General features: G+C 44.0%; 2 protein-coding genes across 5 annotated transcripts in view; one reads left to right on the forward strand and one right to left on the reverse strand.

Annotated features, from left to right (window-relative positions):
• The window catches only part of Hibch (3-hydroxyisobutyryl-CoA hydrolase), a 69,726-nt gene extending 55,953 nt beyond the window's left edge, over positions 1–13,773 (reverse strand). For 2 of the 4 annotated variants that reach the window (XM_052749402.1, XM_052749400.1), the window contains exons 1-2: positions 13,588–13,772; positions 2,405–2,447 (exon numbers count right to left, since the gene is read on the reverse strand). In XM_052749402.1, the coding sequence (XP_052605362.1) occupies positions 2,405–2,447; positions 13,588–13,622 (78 nt within the window). In that variant the 5' untranslated portion in view covers positions 13,623–13,772. Of the gene's footprint in view, positions 1–2,404; positions 2,448–13,587 lie in introns of all 4 variants that reach the window. The other 2 variants (XM_052749401.1, XM_052749399.1) reach the window with 2 other exon arrangements.
• Positions 13,774–14,108: 335 nt separating this feature from the next.
• Inpp1 (inositol polyphosphate-1-phosphatase) overlaps positions 14,109–23,365 on the forward strand; it is a 50,501-nt gene continuing 41,244 nt past the window's right edge. Inside the window, exon 1 of the mRNA XM_052749413.1 lies at positions 14,109–14,752. The gene's annotated coding sequence lies outside the window, so the exon portion shown is untranslated. The remainder of the gene's footprint in view (positions 14,753–23,365) is intronic.

Below are 23,365 nucleotides of genomic sequence, written 5' to 3' on the forward strand. Positions count from 1 at the left end.
CAGACTGAGCTGGGCCATGGAGGGGGAGGAGAAGAGGAACCAGGTGCAGCAGCCAGGAGGCCAAAGGTCCAAAAGGGGCAGGTAACCAAAATGCCTGGATGATATAGGGAAGAGCCTCTGGGGGAAGGGCAGCTCAGGCCCTGGCTGGAGAGTTCAGGGTCGATGGTGGGGTATGCCAGCCATACTCAAAACAGGTAGGGACTGAGGGATGATGGGAGAACCTGGTGGCCAGGTCCATTTCCATATGTTAAATAGGCACCTCAGCCATTTGTCCTGGGTTTGAAACTTAACGTGAAGTAACTACAATACCTGTGAGGAACATGAGTTTAACTACACAGCAGCTTTACAGGATTTGGACATACACACAGCTCTCGGGGCTGACGGCGCCACCATTCCTAACACCCTCCTTTATCCATGGACAATTTAGATCTCACAGGGGTGTCGGAACACATTCCATGAATGAAGGTGTATGAGATTTCTGAGGCCTTGTGAGAAAATTCCAAATAAACAAGAGTAACCTCTGTTTCTCCATAACATGGGTTATGGTCTTGGAATGTGCAAGTGTAGTAATCGGAGTGGTTTACTTTAGATAATCCATCGTCTTAGCGTTATTACTCAGAATAAGTTTCCAGCAAGAGTTGTTCTCGAAACTGTACACAGCTTGAACTAATGTCAACTCTGCTCACTGACTTTGCTTAACCCTCAGAATATAAACTGTCTAACACCTGAATAACTGGCTACTGCATGACACTTTAGTCCACCTCACTTTCAGGCTCCACTCTCCCAGGTTCACCCCGCCAAACTGAGCGCCAACACATGGGGACAGTGTATAGTATGGAAGTCAGTGAGGCTAGAGAGATGGCTCGGTGGTGAAGAGTGTATACTGTTCTCGCACAGGACCTTCGTTCAGTTCCCAGCACCCACAACAGGCTTCTCATAACTGCCTATTAACTCCAACTTCAGGGGAATCTGCTGCCCTGGCATCCATGGGCACCCGAACTCACACACACACATACCAGCACACAGACACTCACCCACAGACACAATTAAAGATAGTAAAAGTGAATCTTAAACATATAGTAAAATTAGCTATTGGTTTAGATTTTATACTCAGTGGTGGAGTGCCTGCCTAGCATGTACAAATTCCTCAACTCAATCCTCAGGATCACAAGATTTTAAAAACAAATGAATTTAAATTTTTACCTGGAATATGCCAATTAAAACCATTCAGTACACATATAACTAATACCTGATGAAATCCAAACAACTACATTTTCACAGCATTAAACATGTTTTCATTTTCCCTTGTAAAATCATGTTGTGTATTTAATTCGTAAGACAGTTCATTACCAGATAGTAACCAAAAATGATATGCACTTAGAAGAGCTTTAAGAAAGCCTATTGAAGCTGGGTGGAGCACACCTTCAATCCCGGCCCTCTGGAGGCAGAAGCAAGAGGATCTCTGAGTTTGAGGCCAGCCTGGTCTACAAAGCAAGTTCCAGGACAGCCAGGGCTATGCAGAGAAACCCTGTCTTGAAAAACAAAAACAAAAACAAAAAGGAAGAAAGAAAGCCTACTGAACAATACAAAATGATACATTCTTTTAATTTGAATTTCTCACCAGAAAAGTCCAGTTAACAAAATTATTCCTGTAATAAAATATCTTTCTTAAGTAACTTGAGACAGATCAGATTCTGATCTTATTATGTCCAGCGTGTGAGTAAACACATACAGTAGAAGCATTAACTATTGCAGAGCCAAGGAAAATAATAAATAATAAGGTATTAGCATTTATTATTAGCAATAATTGCTAAAGTATGACGTTATTATTTACACATTATATACTGTATTAGTGTTAAGATTTTTACACTTTATTTTATGTGTATGGGTGCTCTGTCAGCATGTATGTCTATGCACCGAATGCTTACAGTGCCTATAGATGCCAGAGGAGGACATAAGATCCCTGGAACTGGAGTTATATACTGCTGATAGCCACCATGTGGGTGCTTGGACTGAACCCCAGTCCTCTGCAAGAGCAGTCAGTCTCTTAAGCACCGCTGAGCCATTACTCCAGCCCACATGCTAAATTTTTAAAATTCAATATCTTTTTAACATTTTGAATCACTGTAAACACTATCCTCATTTATATATATATATATAAAGGGAAGCTACAATAAACTAAGCATTTGTCCAAGGTTAAGTTGTGGACTCAATATTTAAAACTGCAACACTTGTTAAAGTAGCCTTACAACACACACAGTGTGTAGGAGGTGGCAAGTCTTACCAGGAGTGTGAGGCAAGTGGTTAGGAAGTCAAGGGAACCCGCCATCCCAGGGATGTCTACTTCCCTAACAGTGACACTTTGAAGTTCTATCACAAACAGCAAAACAAAGTCCACACTTACCAGATGCTGCAGAACAACATTGGCTCTTCTGAGTGAGCTGAACCTGAAACAGATGTGGTCTGTGATGAGTGTGGTAACATGGGCAATCGTGTATTGGTTACAGGCACTGAAAAGCCTCTTCTAAATGTTACTGGACAAAACCCTGAGAACGGATTTCACAGCAATGGAATGCCATCTCAGAGGACTTCGGCAGCCCCTCTTCCCATGTGTTTTGGGAACTTTCTTGGGGATGAAAAAAAATGTCAACCCCTACTTATAGGACACCAGAGGTGAACCGAGGTAACTCCACTAAAGCGCAACCTGGGGAATCAAACACTTTCCTGGGGTTACTGACAGAGCACGCATCAGGAGGGAAGGGGAAGACCATAAACAGCTGCACCACCGAGTATCTTGTCCCAACATGGATGTCAGTTATCTCACAGCTGCAGAGCTGGAGTCCCGCTTCCGTTAACCTTCACGATCTGTACCCTCTGGCACCTTCCAAGACCATAAGGCCATGTGCAAATAGGACAGATTACATACAAAGGGCTGGGAGGTGTAGGAAGGGAAGGCTGGAATCTCCGTGAGGGCCTAGTGAGCCTCCCAGACTCTCTATGGAAGATGGCCAACCATCAACAAGCCTGGGCTCAGCGTGTGTGTGTGTGTGTGTGTGTGTGTGTGTGTGTGTGTGTGTGTGTGTGTGCGTGCATGCGTGTGTGTGTATGTGGTGTATGTGTGTATGTGTGTGTGTGTGTATGTGGTGTATGTGTGTGTGTGGTGTATGTGAGGTATGTGTGGGGTGTGTGAGTGTGTGTATGTGTGGGGTGTGTGTGTATGTGTGTGTGTGTGTGTATGTGTGGGGTGTGTGTGTATGTGTGTGTGGTATGTGTGTATGTGTGTGTGTGCTGTGTGTGTGTGTGGTGTATGTGAGGTATGTGTGTGGTGTGTGTGTGTGTGTGTGTGTGTGTGTGTGTGTGTGTGTGTGTGTGCTGTGTGCACACGTCAGAGCTGTTGTGATAAAGATGGTTGTTAGGCTTGAGAACCGCTCTCTACGCCACCATACAATCTAGCAATCCTACTCTTTTTTTGAGTTTGACTAAATGAGCCAGAAGTTTCCATCCACAAGAAAACCTGCAAACCTGCACATGCATTTTATATTAGCTGCATTTATAGATGCAAAAGGCAGGCATAATCAAGATGACCTTAAGTAAATTCATGCAGGAATATAAGCCATAAAAAGAAATGAGCTACTGCCTCAAACATCCCACACACAGAAGAATGAAACTTAAATAATGTGGACTCCTAAGAAGAAAATACTGTGAGATTTCAAGTGCAGGATATTTTGAAAATGGCAGAGTTCTGGAATGCATAGAAAAATAAAAGCTGTCAGAGATTTAGGAGGGAAGAGAAATGAATAGTGAAGACATATTTAAACTAATCTGTAAAACACTGTATATGCCATTAGCTATTAAAATTTTTGACAAAATCTCAGTTTAATTTTCTGTAAATCTAAAAAAATCCACAAATAAAAGTCTGTAAATTTTTGAATTACATTTTGTTTATTTATTTGGGTAAAGGATGTGGAATCTGTAATTTTTTTAATTCGGTAAGGATGGAATACAATACACACTCTGAACACCCCTGGGAGAGGCCTAAGTCACTCTGACCTCCTAGAGGCAATCTGGATATACAGACCTCAACCTCCAGCACAGTCTAGGGAGATAAGGGTTATTTGGCTTACAGGTTACACTCCATCATGGGATAAGCCAGAGCAGCGCCTGAAGCAGAGGTCATGGAGGAACTCATTACTAGTTGGCTTCTCCTGGCTTGCTCAGTTTGCTTTCTTATTTACCCCAGAACCACATGCAGGGTGGCGCTGCCCACATAGGCTGGGCCCTCCTACACCAAACAAGAAAATGCCCCATAGGCTTGCCTATAGGTCAATCTAATAGGTGGTAGGGAAGGGAGCATCCCACTCCTACTTTTCCCCAGGGTACTCTTGAGCAAGAGCAGCAGGAAATATTAGATAGAAATACAGCTACAGAGAGACAGACAGAAACACAGGACAGCCTCAGGAGGGCCCAGACTGTCTCTACCAAAGGGCTTTGAAAGGAATGCCAAGGGGTGGAGCAAAAGACCGCCCCCTAGCACAGCCAAGTGCAGACCATCTCAGACACCTGGTGACCATGCACGTGGTCCAGCCATCCCCTAATGCAGTGCTGCTGTGTAAATCAAGCTCCGATCTCACTAGGAATCCTTTGTGGACTCCCACACTAATAGAGACATTTTCTCATTTGAGGCTCCCTCTCCTCAGATGACTGTAGATTAGTGGAGTATGGTGGCACGTACACACAGTTGAGGAAGACGAGGCAGGAGATCACTGGGGCCCAGGAATTAGTCAGACAGGTCAACATAATGAGACCCTACACAAAAGAAAACAAACAAACCTAACTGTCCTTTCACTGTCCAGCTGGTCACTCCTCAGGCATTTGCAAAGTATGGTTCACTAAACCATTCACAGTTTTCTGCAGGAAGGGAAAACTGAAAACTGAGAGTGAAATATTTTTAAAACTGTCACTGCTACATAATTATTACACAACCACTAAGCACACTTGAAGGTATGTAAGTAATATGACATGTAAAAAGTTATGGCACAATTTAGAAAGCAACCTATAAATAATAGACACAACGTACTTACAGCATTGTTGTCTCGAAAGTGTTAGGCTAGGAAAACAGCTAAGGCACAGCTTGGCAAAAGTGACCAATAGCCAAGTGCTGGAGAAGCCGCAAGGGGCAGGAAGCAAGCGGGTGCACAGCAGCCATAGTGGTGCACAACTGTGACCCCAGAACTTTGAGGGGAGGCAGAATAGTGAGTTACAGGCCCACTTGGGTAACACAACAGCCACCCCTACCCCCAAAAAATTGTATCCAGATGATGGCTCAAGGATAGTGTATAAATTTCACTAAGCTATAAAGTCCAGAAGAGTGCATTTGTACCTTATGTAAGTTTTCATTTAGCAAGAGTCTTAGTTAAGGTTTCTATTGCTCTGAAGAGACACCATGACCAAAGCAACTCTTATAAAGGAAAACATTTAACTGGGGTGGATCGCTTACAGTTCTGAGGTTCAGTCCATTATCATCATGGTGGGACAGGGTGGTGTGCAGGTAGACACGGTGCTGGAGAAGTAGCTGAGAATCCTATTATCTTGCAGGCAACAGGAAATAGTCTGTGACACTAGGAGCAGCTTGAGTATAGGAGAATTCAAAGCAAACCTCCACAATGACACACTTCCTCCAACAAGGCCACACCTACTCCAACAAGACCACACCTCCTAATAATGCCACTCCCTTAGGGGGCCATTTTCTTTCAAATCACCACCACAGCAAGAAAATGAGAAACTCAAGATTAGAGGAGGCAGTGGCTGGAAAGCACATAAGGAAGGCTTCCAAAATGCAGGTATGAGCCTGTTTCTTGATCCATCTGATACTAACAGGATGCTTAGTTTGTGAACATTAATCAAATTGCATCTTTATGCTTTGGACTTTTTCAAAGAGTTCCCCAAAGACAGCTCCTCTTGCTCTTGGAAAACTCACAAAGTAGTGACCAAATAGCAGAAGAATACAATGGGGATGTATGCTGAAGACATCAAACTTAAGATACAGAGAAAAACCAAAGCAGGAATCAGTAGGCACAGCCTTAATGAGGACCATGCCATCCACAGATACGCACACTATCTGACGGAACTAATAAACTGCCAACTGTTAATGTTTTTCAGTGATGCTGAGAACATACAAAATGAATAACTGAGAAAAAAATAAAGAAAACCTAGTAGTATCACTATTCCCACTTATAAATACTTTAAATGGTTGAATAAACAATTGAAATAAATGGCTGTTGAATAAACAATTGAAATCCAAATGACTTTCCAGAAGTTATATTATTTTCCTTTTAAATTATCCTCAAATTGACAATACAACCAAAAAAAAAGAAAGAAAAGAAAAGAATCACACATTTGTTTAAATAAGTCACAGTTTACATTTCTGACCTAGAACATTTTGAATTTCCTTCACCACAAGTGAAGCCTTCTGCCCCCAGTCCAGGATTCTGCCATGTGTCTATACATTAGAGTCTTCTGAAGACTCTTGTCATATTCCAAAACTCTGGTCACAACAACCCAATTAAACAGCAGCTGTGGAGGTAAGGCACAGGCACGGACGGGTACTTTGTTTGACAAAATGACTACTCCAAAGTACAAGCAATCATACTGTTTCCATGTAGTGACATCCATACTAAACTATTATTTAAAATCTGGCACTGGGTCTGAGGATGCAGCTTGTGGTACAGCATTTAGTACAATCTCTCATACTACAAAAACATAAAATATGGTATTTGAGAATTCAGTCTCCAAATTTATTCCAAACTTATCTCTTTTCTATTGCCTCCAAGACTGCCATCTGGTGGACAAGAGGGGTACACACATCTCACTAGTGTTGAAATCCTTTAGTTACCAAGATTATTTAATCCTTGTGGGTGATATGAAATACTGGGAACCTGGCTTGAAAGTTCAATTATTTGCTACATCAGAGACTACAGAAGAAACTGAAGGACACAGAAATACTCCTGGTGATTACAATACATACAAAGGTGTGAAACTATGGGAGTTGGGCATGGTAGCCCACGCCTTTAGTGCCAGCACGGGGGAGGCAGAGCAGGTGGATCTCCAAGAGTTCCAGGTAAGCCTGGTCTACAGAGTTACAGACCAGCCATGGATACACAGTGAGACTGTCTCAAAAAACAAACAAAAATTTTTTTTTAGAACGATAAAAGTTTCAGAAACTTTGTTGCAATTATCCAATAAAGCAAATACAAGCTTACAAAATCACACAACTCTACTTGGAACTGTTCAAGTAAGACACTGTGATAAAAGAAGGGCCAAGAGACTGGACTAGCGGCTGCCAGGGTAAGTAGGGCGGAGAATCAAGTGAGTAACCCAGGGGTGAACTGATAGAAAGCAATGACACGGTGTACTGAGTTGTGAAGTGAAAACTGGAAAAGAGGAGGGCTTCAAGCAAGAAGAGGAAGGAAAGTACAGGTCCTGAGACACTTAAAAGGACACTAGCTGCTTACAGGACGAAACATGAATTTGATTGTTAGGTTGTTTGCTGTGACATCAAGCAGAAACATTCAACAACAAATGAAGAAAAGACCCTGAAGCCTAAGAGAAAAGTTAGGGCTGAAGACATCAGGGAGTGACTCGTGGAGACGGCCAGAGGCACTGGAACCCCTACCTTTCCGGACCAAATAAACGCAAACACTGCCATGCACAGCCAAGGCTAAGAAGACCTCTCCACCTGGTCTGCAAGTGTGATTTGTTACTATTTTATTTCTGTTCAGTCAACAGTTATTTTAAAACCACAAACATTTTTTTTTTAAATCAAGAGATACTGCCTAAGGGGCAGTTTTCCAGCTTTTCCAGAAAATAAAGCAAAACTTTTAAAAGCCATCCTGCTGGTTGTGGGAATAGTGGATCTACATTCTATTGAGCTGCCGCTGGACTGAATAGCTTTCTCCCTCACCCAACAGTCCCCTGCCGGTCCCCCTGCTGTCATGTAGTGACCATCACTGAATGCTTATGCGTGGTCTCTGTTTGGGTTTGGGTTTCCTCGTACAGAAAAAAAAAAAAAGTATAATAGAGCCTCAAAGATTACACCGTTGTCTAACCAGAAGTGAAGGATGGAGGCAGTAACCAAATAATGTAGTTAGGCAGGGGAAAACAGGCGTATTGCTTAACAGCCATCTTTTTACAGAGGTAACCCCCTCTATCTAAAGATGGCTTTACCCTATCTATACTTTTTCCTTGAGAACACTTACCAAGGTCAGCAAATAAATATGACTTTGTCTGAAGTATTTACTTAAGGATTGGTAAGAATGCCTGGTCCGCCGGGCGGTGGTGGCGCACGCCTTTAATCCCAGCACTCGGGAGGCAGAGCCAGGCGGATCTCTGTGAGTTCGAGGCCAGCCTGGACTACCAAGTGAGTTCCAGGAAAGGCGCAAAGCTACACAGAGAAACCCTGTCTCGAAAAACCAAAAAAAAAAAAAAAAAAAAAAAAAAAGAATGCCTGGTCCACACTGCTCACAGGATAACCAGTGCCCAGAACAATGCCTCTGAGCAGCTACAACAGATTATTTCAGTCAGAAAGTAAACTGAGATCCAAATCCTTGAGATCCAGGCTGGTAAAGTTTTTTTTTTTTTTTTTTTAATTTAATTCCATGACCAGGAAGGTACTCATGAGAGCTAAGCAGATGAAAGGCAGGTACTGAGGTCAGATTCAGTAAGGTTTATGTAGCAGTCACACACAGGACTTATTCGAGCTGGAAGAAGGAGAGCCCATCAAGTTTCCGCAAAATGAACAAGTACTAAACTGAGGTTGCTGTATAAATGTGAGTCTGCAAGAAGGAATGAGGTTTGGGGGTGTGGGAGAATTAAGATAACACTGGGAAAGGACTCTAAGTCCTGCCAAAGAGATGTCTGCATATTCATTTTTACTGCAACACCATTCACGACAGCAGAAAAATGGAAGAGAGCCATCGACAGCTCATATAAAGGAAACTGTGATGCTGTGGGATGTTCTGTATGGCAAATGTGTTGCTAATTAGTCAATAAATAAAACACTGATTGGCCATTGGCTAGGCAGGAAGTGTAGGCGGGACAAGGAGGAGAATAAAGCTGGGAAGTGGAAGGCTGAGTCAGAGAGACACTGCCAGCCGCCATGATGACAAGTCACATGTGAAGATGCCGGTAAGCCACGAGCCATGTGGCAAGGTATAGATTAATAGAAATAGATTAATTTAAGCTGTAAGAACAGTTAGCAAGAAGCCTGCCACGGCCATACAGTTTGTAACCAATATAAGTCTCTGTGTTTACTTGGTCAGGTCTGAGCGTCTGTGGGACTGGCAGGTGAGAGAGTTTGTCCTGACTGTGGGCCAGGCAGGAAAACTCTAGCTACAAATGGCGTCCAACGTGGTGGCAAGAGTTTCCACCTAAAACCCGAGAAAAAAGATTCTAAAACGGAGCTAAAAACAGCTTCCTAATTGTCTCTCTCAAATGAGCGGCAGCTGCTGGTTTGAGCTACTGGCGGGTTCCTGGTGTGCGAGCTCGACCTGTGGCTGTATGGCGGGAATGAGGCCTCTGCAAGTGGCACATTAAGCTGCATGGTGGATTTAGCCTTTGCAGGTACAAAACAAAAAAAGAAGTTTCTGGGCTACACGCTGCTTGGATAAAAGCATAGACCCACGATAGCTCCCAAAGCTGGCAGTAAATGTTGGGAAGCTGAGGTGGGCAGAGCCAGCAGCCACAGCTGCTGCAGCTTAAAGCAATAGATTCACAATAAGACAGATTCAGATGTAATAGTTTACAATGTGTGTAAAAGATACGTAGGCTTGAAAGAGACAAAAAAGGTGATATATACAGTTATAGAAACAAATACATAGTTTTAAAAAGTAAAGTCTTTAACGAGACAGTAAAATTAATATAAAAAATAAGCCATGTAAAGATGAATATTACACAGAGAATCTGGATTGTGTTGTCTTTGGGATTCTTAACTACAGAAAGATATTTGATTGCAAAGGAAGCTGAGTTAAACCAATATGTATATTTTAAAGGTACCTTGACTTCAAAATTTGGATATAAGGATATGTTTCCTTGGAAAGGAATCTCTGCTTTTGTTCCCACAGAAAGCCAGAGGCTATGGATTTGTTCCAGATTAAGATACATAAGGTTTGACCAGCCAAGACGCCCTGAAAGGTCTCCGATGACACCATGGCCCAGATGATCCAACATCCAGAATGGTTTGAAGGCAACTGGCTCAGACGATACAGCCTCATGGACTACTCCATGATCCTAAAATTTTCTTTGTGTCCCCATAAGATACAGCGCCCCCCTCCAGCAGGAAGTAGTAAGAGAAGCTACGCCCAAATTCCCAAATTATATGTAATTTTACTTTAAGGTTAAAACCTTCCTTTTTGAAAAAAAAAGGGGGAAGTGCTGTGGGATGTTCTGTATGGCAAATGTGTTGCTAATTAGTCAATAAATAAAACACTGATTGGCCATTGGCTAGGCAGGAAGTGTAGGCGGGACAAGGAGGAGAATAAAGCTGGGAAGTGGAAGGCTGAGTCAGAGAGACACTGCCAGCCGCCATGATGACAAGTCGCATGTGAAGATGCCGGTAAGCCACGAGCCATGTGGCAAGGTATAGATTAATAGAAATAGATTAATTTAAGCTGTAAGAACAGTTAGCAAGAAGCCTGCCACGGCCATACAGTTTGTAACCAATATAAGTCTCTGTGTTTACTTGGTCAGGTCTGAGCGTCTGTGGGACTGGCAGGTGAGAGAGTTTGTCCTGACTGTGGGCCAGGCAGGAAAACTCTACCTACACTGTGACATGGACACAATAGAATTTTATAGCAGGAAAGAAAACCTAAGCCATGACATTTGCAGGAAAATGGGGGAACTGGAAGTTACTATGTGTCTTAGGGTTTCTACTGCTGCAATGAAACACCATAACTAAAAGCAACTTGGGGAAGAGAAGGTTTATTTGGCTTGCACTTCCATATCACTGTTCATCGCTGAAGGAAGTCAGGGTAGGAACTCACACTGGGCAGGAATCTGGAGGCAAGAGCTGATGCAGGGGCATGGAGGAGTACTGTCTACTGGCTTGTAACACCCAGAACCACCAGGCCAGGGACACCAGACCAGGAGTGGCACTACCCACAATGAGCATTTGCTCAACTGAGATTCCCCCTCCTCTGAGATAATGACAGCTAGTGTCAAGTTCACCTAAAAACTAGCCAGCACACTGTGTTTAGACTAGACACATACAGCATGTTTTCTCTCATATGTGGAATACATATACAGGTGGGGTAAGAGTAGGTTGTAAAACTAAAAACAGGACCATGAGAGCAGAAAAGGGTCTCAAGAGGAGGCTGCAAGAGGGTAGGGAAGGGGGTGAAAGAACAAAGTGGCATGAAAGCAGGAGAGATGGAGGGAGATGGAGGGAGTGGAAGAAGAGGACTTATGGGCAGGAGGGGAACAGGAGGCCAGGGGAGAGAGTGGGGAGAGGATCAACAAACAAACACAGTATTACAGAATGCCCATAATGAAACTCATTACTTAGTATGCTGATCCAAAAAAAAAAAAAAACTAGTGACCAAGACCACTTAGAAATCTAGTGTACACATATCTGAAGGGCAATGGAGGCATTCAGCACAGGGCTCAGAATAAATCAGGTTATACCATACACTTGAGAGTTGTCTTCAAAGAAGTGGTGTGGGGACAAAGAAAACCACCCAAGAGCCAAATTGGCACTGCAGAGGAACAGCGGTGGTAGGGACAACCAACAGCACCAGAGGAGCAAAGTGGGGCAGCGTTCAAGGGGATTGCCCAATCACGGCACCCACGGCACACAAGCCCTTCCTTCCAGAAACTCTCAGAGGCCCTCCTCACACACGTGTGGAGTACACTCCTCCTGACAGCATGGCGTGGCTGCCATCCCTTTTGCTGAGGTAATACCCATTCCAGTACTGGATCTAGAAAAGGGACCTAGAATCAATACTGCCCAGTTTGGTCCTGGCCTGATCTAGTCAGTTTACATTTGGACATGTGGAGTGAAACAGGGCAAGCTGAACTAGGTAATGAGAGAATCTTTCAAGGATGAAGTTAACTTTGTTCATATACATGTCTTTGCAAAACGGAATTTACTGTCATCAGAAAAGCAACAAGAATATATGCGCAGATTTACCACCAAAGAGAAACAAGTAAAAGAGAAGCTAGCAAGGCAACTCTTTGGTGTGTAACAGATATTTGAGAATCAAATCACTGGATACAATGTTAGGTGCTTTCCCTGAAAACAACACTATTCTTAAGATTTTTTTTTTTTTTTTTTTTTTTGGTTTTTCGAGACAGGGTTTCTCTGTGTAGCTTTGCATTTTTCCTGGAACTCACTTGGTAGCCCAGGCTGACCTCGAACTCACGGAGATCGCCTGTCTCTGCCTCCCGAGTGCTGGGATTAAAGGCGTGCGCCACCACCACCCGGCTAAGATTTATTTTTTAATTATGTGTATGTGTGTGTGTGTGTGTGCCCATGTGCGTACTGGTGTCCTGAGTGAGTTCAGAAGAGGCTGTCAAGATTCCTTGGAGCTGGAGTTACAGGTAGTTACAAGCCACACAGGGAAGAGAACCCCAATCCTCTGAGCCCGTCCTTCAAGAGCCGTACAGGCTCTTAAACTCAAGCTTCAACAGTAACTATTCATTTAGACCAAAGAAACATTTCTATCCCTTTGCAGGAACCTTCCAAAACAAACGGTGCGGCATAGGAACTTGCAGCGGAACAAGGGTGAGTTCACTGTTGAGGTGCTCCCAGACCACACGGATGTTTAACTGTAAACATCTCAGCACCCAAAATGGACTTCCATGAAGCGGTTCACAGGGACAACTAAAGTGTTTGTGTATGGTACCAGGGACAAGGCACTGCACATTCCCTCTGCAGAGGTGGGGTTGCAGTGAGAGGCGCCTTTAAAAAGTTAATATTTGGGGCCGGGCGGTGGTGGCGCACGCCTTTAATCCCAGCATTCGGAGGGAGTGGGGGGGGGGGGGCAAAGGCAGGCGGATCTCTGTGAGTTCAAGGCTAGCCTGGTCTACAGAGCGAGATCCAGGAAAGACACCAAAACTACACTGAGAAACCCTGTCTAGAAAAAAACAAACAAAAAAAGTTAATATTTGGACTTGTGCTCCCTCCAAGCACGTTAAATGGCCACAACATTGTCCTGTGAATTCCAAACACCCACGCTGCTGCAGCAGAAAAGCTAATCAATTCCTCTACCCGGAGCCCTGGCACGCAACCGTCACACCTGTGTGACCAGACAAACGATCCCACACGGTAAGTCGGTGGCACGTCCCCAAACTGCACCCAGCTTCCAAGAAAGAAAGTAAATAGGAGTCAAAAGGGAAGAAAAGGCCTGCGAGGTCAAGTCTGAATACAAGACAGGGAGCGGAAAATGAAGGTGTTTTTGCAGAGACGGTGCCAGAGAGCAAAGTAGGAGGACGCCTGCGGCTGCGGACGGCGCTGGCCAGCGGGGACACTCGCGAGCCTTCTCCCCGGGCGAGAGCGGAGGGCGCCCTCCGCCGCTGGCTCGCTCGCTGACTCACCTCGACAGGAGCCGCCACACATCCTGCTGCCCCATGGCCTAAAACCCAGAGCTAAAGCAGAGCGGAGCGACCGGACAGACGGCACGTCAGACCCGCCCACCGCCGACCGGAGCCGAGGAGAGCCGAGGGCACCGACGAGTCCTCCGGAGGGCCAGAGCGGCCACAGCCTGCACTTCCGCTGCGCTACACTGACGGGCGGGGCAACACAAGAGCTTGAGGAAATGAGTCAGAGCAAAGGGCGGGACCAGGGTAAGGGGCGGGGACTAGGGCGGGGCCAGGGCGGGGCTGGGTCAGGAAGCGGGTGAGGGTGGGGCGGGGCTGGGTAAGGGGCGGGGACTGGGGCGGGGCCGGGCCGGGCGAGGAACCTGGCGAGGGTGGGGCGGAGCCTGGGTGAGGGGCGGGGCTAGGGCGGGGTTCGGGGAGGATCGGGGGAGGAGCCAAAGCGAAGGCGGAGAGAGCAGAGGTAGGTAGCCACGGCTCAGAGAAAAGCACAAAACGGAAATGACTTTGCTCCCTAGAGGCCGTCTTGGGGAACGCCCGGTCGGTCGTCCAGGTTTGGCTTTCAAGTTTGACCAGCAGAGATTGATTGATTAATCCGAAGGAGTTTTGTGGAATTTTAATAATTTTTAAAATGAAAAGGTAAATTTAAACCGGACCCGATCGTGCATTCCTGTAATCCCAGCACTCAGAAAACTGAGGCAGGAGAATGCTCACCAGTGGCAGGCCACCCTGGACTATATAGCAAGACCCTACCTCAGAAAAATCAGTAAATTTAGCGTTCTTTGAGAATCGAACAGATGAACTGCATTTGATGTCAAGGAGAGCTCGGTGACTTTTAGTACTCGCTCTGCATAGCTGAACTTGCTTTGAAACATTTCTGATTGTCTTGGGAAAAGTTGCAGATCCCTCAGTCTTCCTCCAACAGATGAAAATATCTGATTAAGACGCTGTTCACCAACTGAACTGGAAATCGCTTTTATCAGAGAAAGCATATCTACACCAGAAAGCAGCTTATTAAATAAAGCCCATATTAAACTGCCCACTACTGATGAGTTGCCTCTGGATCCACCCAGACGTCTAGCTGTAAGCATTTCATCACCAAGTATTGACATATTAATAAGAACTGAGGAATTCGGAGAAGAGTTTCAGAGAGCGGGATGTTAAAGTAAGTGTGTGTGTGTGTGTGTGTGTGTTGGGGATGGACACCGAGGCATTCTATAAGCACTCTTCCACTATATCTTAGCCTTAAAGAGGTCATTCTTAGTCTCTGGCGTTTAGGAGACATACTATATGATATTTGATCTGAAATTATCTTTCTGGCCTGGGTCACATATAATAATACTCAGAGAACAGAGGAAGCCAACAGGCGCCATACAAGCAGAAGACACCAGACAGAAGGAAGTATTGACCTGAGATTAGTCCTCAAAGGTATGAGCAGTCACCATTTGACTTCAACATCAAGAATGACTGTGTTAGCCTACCCAGCATGCATCACTGGAAAGACAAGCTTTCCTGCTCTAACCAGAGCCAAGTCATCCTTTTCCTGACTCCATGTGAATGGGGCCGGTGTTTCACAGTCTCCATGTTTAGAGGACCCTATTTTGATGTACTGCTCTGCTATATAAATGTTTATTTCATTTATGAATGAATTTGTTTGTTGTGTGTACCTATACCCATTCAGGTTTAATAGTTCAAGTTCAATACAGAGGTCAGAGGACAACTTGCAGAAATTGGTTCTCTCTTTCCACTATGTGGGTCTTGGGGATGGAGCTCAGGTTTTCAGGCTTGGAGGCCAAGTGCCTTTAGCCAGTGGTCCATCTTGATAGTCCCTATTAATAAGTTTTGAACAAATGACCCTACATTTTCACTTTGTACATTAAGAAATCAGTCTTACCCTCACTATCCATCTTATATTTTCACTATTCTATAAGGAGACTCTATCTATCCCAACTTGCTTTCTATTGTAATAGACCATGACCAAAAGGAACTTGGGGAGAAAAGAGTTTATTGCAGCTGACAATTTGTATATAGTTCCTGCCCTGACTTCAAGGGAAGCAGAGGCCATAGAGGAAGTCTGCTTGATGGCACATGTGCCTACCTTGGGCACATAGAGTATAACCAATAATAAGTGGACCTTCGCTTCTCTACCCCTCCCCCAGTAGTATTTTCCAAGGTTCCTTCCCACTGTAGCATGCATGAGCACTTCTCCTCTTTTCTTATTGAATAATACTTTTACTTTGGTGGAATTGCATGTGATGGGGAGGAGGGAGGGACAGAGAATGAGAGACAGGGAGGGAGGTTTGTTTAGAACTTGCTGGGTAGTTTAGGATAACCTTGAACTCCTGATTGTAGCTGGAGAGCTTCTCTCCAGGTCCCACCAAGCCCCTGCAGTCCCACAACCCACATATAAAATAAACACACAGATGCTTATATTATTTAAACTGTTTGGCCTAATGGCTTCTTGTTAACTGTTCTTATATCTTAAATTAACCCATTTCTATAAATCTATACCTTGCCACGTGGCTCGTGGCTTACCGGCATCTTCACATGTTGCTTGTCATGGCGTGGCTGGCAGTGTCTCCCTCTCTGCCTTCCTGTTCCCTCAATTTTCCTCTCTGTTAGTCCTGCCTATACTTCCTGTCTGGCTACTGGCCAATCAGTGTTTTATTTATACAGAGCGATATCCACAGCACCTGATCTTCATGTTTTACTTTCCCAGTTCAGGAGATTAGAAGCACGCACCACCATGCCTGGGTTAAGTGATGTTGGGAATTCAACCAAGGGTGTTGTGAAAGCCAAGCAGGCACTCTACCAACTGAGCTACATCCATGTTCTGGATATAAAGTTTTTATGTTTTGTTTTGTTTTTAATTCTTCATCAGTTGATGGGTATTTTGTTGTCTCTACTTTGGGATAATGAGAATGGTGATGCCGTGAACTTTCATATATTGTTTTATGTGGTCTGTGTTAATTTATCTTGGTCATACATGTAAGACTGGAATTGTTGGGCCATGGTGTAGCAGGAATCTTAAAAGTTCTTATTAATAAAATCAAACCTGAGGCAAGTTATTGGGGTCAATGCTGGTAGATCAGAGAGACAGAACAAGCCACAGCTATCTCACCTCGCCGGATCCTCAGCTGGTCTTGTCTCCTCAGACTGGAGGCCTCTGAATCCTCATCCAGAATGGGTCTCAGCTGAATTGCTGTTCAAAAGCCTGAATGCTTAACCAGGCCAAATGCTTAACCAGCCAAATGCTTCTAGTTTCTGGTCTTCATGCCTTATATATCTTTCCTTTCTACCATCACTCCCTGGGATTAAAGGCTCACTTCTTGGGATTAAAGGCGTGTGTCACCATGCCTGGCCGTTTCCAATGTGGCCTTGCACTCACAGAGATCAGAGGGATTTCTACCTCTGGAGTGCTAGGATTAAAGGTGTGAGTGCCACCATTTTCTAGCCTTTGTATCTAGTGGCTGTTCTATCTCTGACCCCAGATAAATTTATTAGGGTACACAATATTTGGGGGAACACAATACCACCACACCATGGGGTAATTGTTTAATTACATAGGAAAGTGGCTGGAAGCTGAAAAGAAAATGATCTGGTTGTTCCATATCCTCGTCAAAATCTTGTGTTCTTACTCTTAGTTTTGGTCATGCTGGGGTGAGCGGTGTTATCTCACTGTGGCTTAAATTTTTATTTTCATGATCTTTAATATGTTGAACACTTTTTCTTTATCTTGTTACTATTTTTGTAAAGTATTTACTTCATTGTCTTGCCCATTCTTAAACAGGATCATCTTCTATTATCTATATTATAATTATCTTTGGTTGTTCCAAATCACCTCACAAATTAAGCAGCTTAAAGCAGTAACTTTCTCCTTCCCAGAGGCTCAGGAATCAGAGATTAGCCAGGTGATGCGAGCTCAAGGGCTCATGAGGTTGCAAAGTGCTGGCTAGGATTGAAATCTCGACAATCCCCATCCTCCCGCCAAGAGGAACCACTTCCAAGCTTCAAGTCCTCACTCTGTGGACCCATCCAGAGGACTGCCCACATGCAGAAGCTGCTTCAAGTCTGTGGACCTGTCCAGAGGGCTGCCCACATGCAGAAGCTGCCTCCTTCCGGAGCAAGGTGTCCTAGAGAGATAACACCAACACAGAGGCCAAGGTGTTCTATAACCTAATCTCGGGAGCAATTTACCTCGGTTTATTCTATTGGTCACACAAGGCAGCCCCAAGTTCATACAGAAGGTTTGGGTACTAGGTGGCAGAGAGCCTTAAGGACTGTTTGGAATCTGGTTATTACACTTGCTTCTTTTTTTCTCTTCTGGTTGCCAATCAATCATTAAAACATCTCAATCATTTCATTGAAAGATCTTTCAAATCCCCCTGCTCAACACCCCACATCTGTTGTACTAATCATCCCTGTATTCATTCCAAATCCACCCACTACCCCTACTTCAGGCACCACTCAGTATGCATTTCACATTACAAACTATTAATATATCAAGTTTTGTTTATTATTCAGATTTGTTTTATTATTCAGTTATATGTACCTATATTGCTAAGACTAGACACATGGGGATATTGAGCCATTGACATGCAGCTAGCTAATCTCACTGAGGAAACAATACAAAACAATTTTGAATTCAAGCAGTATGAAAAATATATTTAGTGCATTTAAGTTGACAATATTTCAGATATACTGAGTTTAAAAATGTTATAAAAATTAACTTCCCATGTCTCTTCATTTTTAAGAAACATTTTAAATTTTACATGTGATTAAATTCTATCTGTATTAACCAACAATGGCCTATCGCATTCAATTCCAGCTGACTGATTTGGGCCCAAAAGACTCTAGGCTCCACCTTACGATTATCTGCCCTTGTTTTCCACTTACTCTTCTTACTCTTACCGCATATGTCCCTCCTGGAGGTCCCTGCTCACCTGGTGACTTTCTGTCCCTCTGCCTTAGCTCACACATGCCTTATATCACAAAAACTGTTCTGCTGTTATCCTTTCTAAAGACTATCCTGACATCTAAACCTGATCTTCATGAACTCTCTTTACCCTAGCTTGCATTGAGCTTCCCTTTTCTGAATCTGAATTACACTTCTAATATGTAGACGAATTGCTAAACAGTCTTATTAAATAAAAAACAAGGAGCCAGAATTTGGGATTAAAACCTGAGAGATCAGAGGAGTAGGAAAAGCCACAGCTAACCTCACCTCACCAACTCCGCAGCTTCCAAGGAGACCTACTTCCTGTCTACCCACGCCTATATGCCTTGCTGTTCTGCCATCTGATTTGCTCTCTCTGTCCAGCTACATCACTACCTCTTCCTGCCCAGCTCTGTCACTTCCTGTCTGTCTGTACACACCTCCAGACCTCCATGGTTAACTAGTGTTGGAATTTAAGGCGTGTGCCACCACACCTGGCTCTGTTTCCAGTGTGGCCTTGAATTCACAGAGATCCAGACAGATCTCTGCCTCCTGAATGCTAGGATTAAAGGTGTGTGCTACCATTGCCTGACCTATATGTTTAATATAGTGGCTGGGTTTTTCCTCTGATCTCCAGGCAAGCTTTATTTATTAGAGCACAAATAAAATATCACCACACTAATAAGTATAGCTCACTGCTGCTTCTTGATTATTTGTTGGATGCTAATTTTGTGTGTGCACATGTGTGTGTGTTCATGCATGTGCAGGTGTGTGTGCACATGTGTGTGTGTTCACACATGTGCAGGTGTGTGTGCATTGATATAAGTGCCTATGGAGGTCACAGGTAAACTATAAGTGTCATTCCTTAGCATCTGTCCATCTTGTTTTTTAAGATGAGTCCACTGGGACCTGGAACTCACTTTCTGGGATAGGCTGGTGAGTCTACCAGTCCCAGAATCTATCTGTCCCTGACTCCCCTGCTCTGGATTATAAGCCTGCTGTATCCCCTGTTTTTTTACATGAGTATTGGAGAACACACTCAGGTCTGCAGATTTGCATGGCAAACACTTTACCAACCAGGCTCTCTCTCCCAAGTCCCACTAATTCTCTTTCCCAAACTACAAATTTGAAGTGTCACTTAGCTGATCATGCAAGAGGTTTTGCGTATGAATAACTCTTACATTTTGATTGGGGTAAACTTGTTTGTGTGGAAAAACATGAGTATAAAAATTGTCAAAATGCAAGTGATCCTTAAGTTAAGTACCTATGTCGAAGATGATCCAGAAGCCAACATCAGGATTGAATGACCCACAAGGATGTAACTTATCCAGTGAGTGTGGTAGTCTTAGTGTACCCCTAAGACTTAGACCAACTGTAGAAGGATATGAGGCCCCCTGCTTACAGATAGCAATAGAGAAACAAGAATTATTAAACACTCGGGCTTATATCTTCAGCAGAAAGGGTGTGCATACCTAGTTTCCATCCAGAAGGCTGGGAGTGGTTGCGTTACTAACCTGATGATCTTTGCTATTCTGGAGAGCCAGACTTGACCCTAATCCCCTGATCCTAAGCATTGTTTCTCCATCAATAGAACCGATTCTTGTGGAAGAGGTCACAGGTACCTTGCAAATGAGTTTAATGTAGCCATGCCTTTTTGTTGTGGTGATTGCCACAAGGAAACTTTTCCCCAAAGTTGTATTGTGTTTAAATATGTCAAAAAACAAACTGCTCAGAGTTAGACTCCAGAAGTTTGAACAAGCCCAGTTAAGGTGTCCATACTGAACTGGGCTTCCTTCCTGCCTCTCATAGTTCACTTCTCTGCCAGCTCTAGAGCCTGCAGGGACCCCCACAGCCAACCGAGGGTGCACAGACTGTGGACTACCTGCATGAAGTTCAAGGGAATGGGATAACAGAGCTGGAGGCTTGCAGTTCTCCTTGTCTATCACAGATACGTTTAGAAAACTTGATTCAGTGGCTACCAATGATGACACTGAGCTCAATCTATTTTTCCCCCAAAGACATGCATATCATTCTTTATGTCATAAGATGAGAGATGTTGTAATATGACTCAACAGCACTTCTCTTCAGGGGGTTGCCATTTTCTTATTCTACGTGTGTAGAGGAGCAGCCTGATGGAGCCTAAGGTTTTAGAGGTGCATGAGGCTGAGTAATGAAATCTTCTGGTTCTTTCTCCTTCTTGCTTAATACCTACAAGTAAGCTAAATGAGCCTTTCTACAATCAAAATATGTTAATATGTTGAAACACTTTTTTATTGAAAATATATTTTATGTTTCCCCTCCCCTAACTTTCCCCAGAGCTTCTCCACCTCCCTACCCACCCAACTCCATGCCTTCTTTCTCTCTCTCTTTAGAAAACAAACAAACAAAACCAAATCAGAATAAAGAAAAAACACAATAAACACACACACAAGCAAAACTCATTAAAACACAAAATCAAAACCCACAGTATATAAGCAAAAGACTAATAAGACAAACATTTCCCAAACAAAGCAATATGAGACAAGAAGTCTATAAAAACACCATTGAAAAGTTTGTTTTGTGTTGGCTGTCTACTGCTGGGGATGGCGCCTGCCCTTACTTATGTTTATGTACTCAGTGAGACTCCATTGGAGAAAAATACTTTTTCATTTGCAAGTGGATATCAATTGGCGATAGCTTCTCAGTTAGGGATGTGAGTTCATGTCCACTTCCCGCTCAGCACTGGGACCCTGTCTGGTCTGAACCCGTGCATGCTGCCAGTTTCTGTGAGTTCATATGTGCATCAGTCCTGCTGGGTTTGGAAGACACTGTTTCCTTTACGGCATCCAACCACTTGGGCTCTTGCCATCTTTCTACCTCCTCTTCTGCACTGCTTCCTGAGCCCTGAGGGGAAGGGTTTGATGAAGACTTCCCATCTAGGCTTGATACCAAACCCTTGCACTTTCTGCACATTGTCTAGTTGTGGGTCTCTGCGTTAGTTCCCATCTACTTCAAAATAAGCCTTCTGTAATAACGACTGAGTGTGGCACTCATCTGTGGGTATAAAGAGTGCCATTAGAGTCATTGTATGGCTATGTTCCTCTAGCAGAACAATAGTATTTGGTTTTCCCCTAGGCCAATGGTCTATCTAGTCTCAGGTTCTTGGCCGCCCAAATAGTGTCAGCCATGGGTTCCGTCTCATGGAGTGGGCCTTAAATCCAATCAGAGAGTGGCTGGTTAGTCCCACATAGTATCACTGTTACACCAGAATTATCATGCAGGCGTTTCCTCATTGTAGATCACAGGGTTAATAGCTGGGCTGGCAGTTTCTTTTCTCCTCTGGTAGTGTACAGAGTGCCTTCCAATACCATGAAAACTAGTCAGTAGAGGCAGAGGCTCTATTTAGACTCCAGCTCAACTTCTCTGTGTTTAATGAGATAGGAAAGTAATTTTTTTTTAATTTTGTTTTGTTTTCAGCAATAGAGCCTTGCTGTCCATTTGTAGAGAGCAACCAGTAGCCTTGACAATACACTAAGTTACTTGGGGGTTTCCATGGGACCCCTTTGGCCACCAACTCTACTAGATGTAACCCATTCCTGGCAGTTAGATGTTTCACTTGGTGGCAAGAGATGTCTAGTTGGGGCATTATTTCCCCCATTCTTTGATGACTTTAGATGTCTTTAATATATGTATGCATTTTAAGAAGCTTCTACAGTATTGGATCTCCATATAGTCCTTCCAATGGCCTTTAGTGTTTCTTGTTCCTCCTCACACTCCCCTCCTTACCTTTCCTTTCCCTCCCCTTCCCTCTCCTTCCATTCCCTCCTCTCCCCTTCCTCCCCTCCCCCTTCCCTCCCCTCTCTCCCCTCCCCTCCCCTTCCTTCCCCTCCCCTCCCATTCCCTCCCCTCCCCTCCCATTCCCTCTCCTCCCCTCCCATTCTCTTCCCTTCCCTCCCCTTCCCCATTTAACCCACTCTCCTCCTGTCTCTCTGTAACTGTGTCTTCTATTTCCCCTTCTCAGATTTCCAAAGGCCTGGGAAGCCACCTTACAGGTATTTAAGTGGAACTATGACGTAGTCAGACTTGAACCCATCAGCCTCACTCTGAAACACATCCAGTGTATCAGAGGAAATGCATCTGGCTTCTCACACTCTTCCCTGTATCTTTTTACCTTCATTCCATCTTGACTTGTAAGAGATTTTTCCTTCCTTGGTTGGACCAATATCAACTATACTTCATAGCATCATCCCACGAAAGTATTTTGACACAGTTATTTCTTATTGTTTTTCATTTTTGTGCTAACTGGCCAGTTAGGTTCTCATTTTTTGAACTCAAGTAGAGCAATTTGATTGAGTCTGTTGTCGCTGTCTTTTACGATTGAGTTTTTATGAGCCTGAGTGTTTGCCTGCACACACGTCTGTGCACCCCATGGTGACCTGGTCCCTCTAAAGGACATCGGATCCCCAAGAACTGCAGTGCGGACAGTTGCAGGTTACTATGTGGGTGTTAGGGACTGAATGAGAGTCCTCTGTAAGAGCAGCAAGTCTACTGGACTGCAGAGTCATTTCTGCAGTGCCAGAGCTTGTTTTGAACTGTGAATGGGCCACGGTGTCCATGAGGTTTAATCATCTGTTTGACCCCTGGGGCTGTTCATAGGTTCCAAAGTGATGGCATCTGTCAGGCAAGGATGATTTAGTTTTCAGGTCATCGACCAATTCTCATGCTCACAGAATCACTTTCAACAGCAGCCAGTGTAATAGGAACATTAATAAAGTAGGGGAAACTTTTAAATGGTTTCTGTTAAATAAAAGAAATATGTATATGTCCAGGAACATTCAAGAGAGGTGAGACCCAAAATATCAA

This window comes from Peromyscus californicus, unplaced genomic scaffold (genome assembly GCF_007827085.1).
Source record: "Peromyscus californicus insignis strain IS unplaced genomic scaffold, ASM782708v3 Scaffold_21__1_contigs__length_65335640, whole genome shotgun sequence".
In the NCBI taxonomy this organism is placed as follows: Eukaryota; Metazoa; Chordata; class Mammalia; order Rodentia; family Cricetidae; genus Peromyscus; species Peromyscus californicus.